Here is a 2,218-nt window from a genome sequence, read left to right as displayed (position 1 = left end):
CACGAAGCTACCAGTGCACACCTGGCCCAGCGTGACCAGAAAGGACAGCCCCGAACCCAGCCCACACCCTGGGTAAGGTGCCTGTGCACAGGACTGGGCCTCGCAGGCAGCCTCTCCACTGCGTGTGATGTTTAGGGGACTTGGGTCTCCCTTCGTCCAGTCCCTTCTTTGTTCACACCTCCCACACCTAATGTGAAGGTTCTATGAGGTGTCAGGCTCTTCTTTTGGGATTGAGTCACAGCAGGGAACCATGCAGCCACTGTCCTGCCCTCGTGGAAGTTGAGTTCTACTGTGTGAATTCACGCATTGACCAAGTCAGCACAGAGGCTGATGTACAAATACAGCAAAGGGTGATGAATGCTGGGATGAGATGTTTGTCTCTTGGGTTTGGGGAGAGCGTGTGTAGGTGCTAGAGTTGCTATTTCACGGACAATGGTCAGAAGAGGGTTTGAGGATTTGAGGACGTGAGCATGGAGACCTGAAGGGTTGGGGGCTGGGCACTCTGGGGTCTGGAGGAAGAGGGGTCCAGGCAGAGGGAGAAGCAAGGCAAATGTCCTGTGAGGAGCCTTGGGACCTGGCCAGGCCAGGGCAGGGGACAGATGCTCTGGGGTCTGGTGGTCCCGGTCCCCTCCTCTGCCTCCCTCACAGCCCTTGTCAGAGTTTCATCCTGTTTGATAAGCCCAGTCCTCTGAGGAGCTGAGAGCTGAGCTGTCCATTCATTCGTTCCTTCAGCAAGCACTGAAGTTGTAGGGCAGATTATTGGAGACTCAGGATAGGCACCAGGTACTCACTGCGAATGAAACAAATGGTCCCTGCCCTCCTGGAAATGCTGTGTACAGGAGAGTTGACACCAAACAAATAACCCTTTGTGAATTCTGGGACCCCAGCTGGGTAACCCTCCATGGGGAACACAGAGGTAGACACCTGCGTCCTGGACACAGACCCTCCCTGGATCCCTGGCGTGACCTCACATCCTCTCACGGTCCTTCCCTTTCTGTGTCACAGTCCTCCGGTCAAGGGCAAATCTGAGGCTGAGGGTTAGGGGCCGTGATGCTGATGCTGAGATGGGATGGACTGTCCAGTGGGGTTGCTTATGTGGTTGGCTGTGGTCACAGGATTGGGACGCAAGGGTCAGGGGATGGTGGAGGACACCTGGGCCTCCCCTGGGGAGGTGACTCACTGCCCATCACCGTCTCCCCACAGCTCCCTGTTCAGCAATGTTCGCTTCCTGCTCCTGGTCCTCCTGGAGCTGCCCCTGCTCCTGAGCATGCTGGGTGCCATCCTCTGGGTGAACAGACTTCAGAGAAGCTCTAGAAGCAGGCAGAGTTGGCCCGAGGGTGAGAACCAGTAGCATCTGCTGTCCATCAAAGCCCTGCCCTGCGACAGGGCCCCGCTGCGGGACTGGAATGACCTCCTGACCGCTCCCTCCCGGGCTGCTCTCCCCACATCTCCCGGAATCCTCTGTGAGCCTCCTTCAGCCTTTTCCCTGTGCCCGATCCTCATGTGTCACACGTGAACCTGATGGACACGGACACCCTGAGCTGTGACTCCACATCTCACATGCACGCCGTGGACAGCTAAGCCTCGAGCTGTCAGCAACACATTTGAGTGCCCGTATGCTCTCCCTGCACCCTTCCTTTTTCTCCAGGAGCCTGGCATTGCTTCCTCCACCGTTTTTACAGGGAGAGGCAGGTCCAGGACTCCCCTGCACCTTTGCCACCATAATCGCCCACACTCCCTGGGTCCAGGAGTGCAGAATATATGGCTGCTTCCATTTACTGAGTGTGTCGATTCCATGATGCTTTCAAACTTTAAGAAATGACAATGTGTAGGTTTGGGATGTATCAGGCCTACTAAGTCAGACCTGAGTGAGAAATCCATTGTTCCCTGATCTCCACAGGCCTTTGCTGAGAATAGTGGACCAAGCCCCATGTTAGGCCTCTCAGAATGGGGAGTCCCTGCAGAAAAGGATCCAGGATTTCCCCCAAAGCCTGACTATTCCCTCCTTCAGGTAGACGCATCCTGGCCAGTGTCTCTAGGTCCCTCTGGGAGAGCTGGTAGAAGATTCTCCGTGTGAACTCTGGTAGCATTGCCAGGTCTACCCTTTCTCCTTCTTCAAGGGGACCTGACCTCTCCTTCATTCCAGGGCTGTGGGTTTTAACTGGTGCAAATTTGGAAATGGACTGAGGGCTGTGACTCCTTGATGTGGTAGTTAACT

The 2,218-nt window shown here is 55.5% G+C and overlaps 1 protein-coding gene across 1 annotated transcript in view; it reads left to right on the top strand.

Moving 5' to 3' along the window:
- CD300C (CD300c molecule) overlaps positions 1–1,871 on the top strand; it is a 3,382-nt gene extending 1,511 nt beyond the window's left edge. Inside the window, exon 3 of the mRNA XM_031657744.1 lies at positions 1,204–1,871. Within this exon, the coding sequence (XP_031513604.1) occupies positions 1,204–1,265 (62 nt within the window). The 3' untranslated portion in view covers positions 1,266–1,871. The remainder of the gene's footprint in view (positions 1–1,203) is intronic.
- The last annotated feature ends 347 nt before the right edge of the window (positions 1,872–2,218 follow it).

The sequence above is a fragment of the Papio anubis genome, chromosome 17 (genome assembly GCF_008728515.1).
Source record: "Papio anubis isolate 15944 chromosome 17, Panubis1.0, whole genome shotgun sequence".
NCBI classification, from domain to species: Eukaryota; Metazoa; Chordata; class Mammalia; order Primates; family Cercopithecidae; genus Papio; species Papio anubis.
This window is presented reverse-complemented; position numbering and strand designations above follow the sequence as displayed.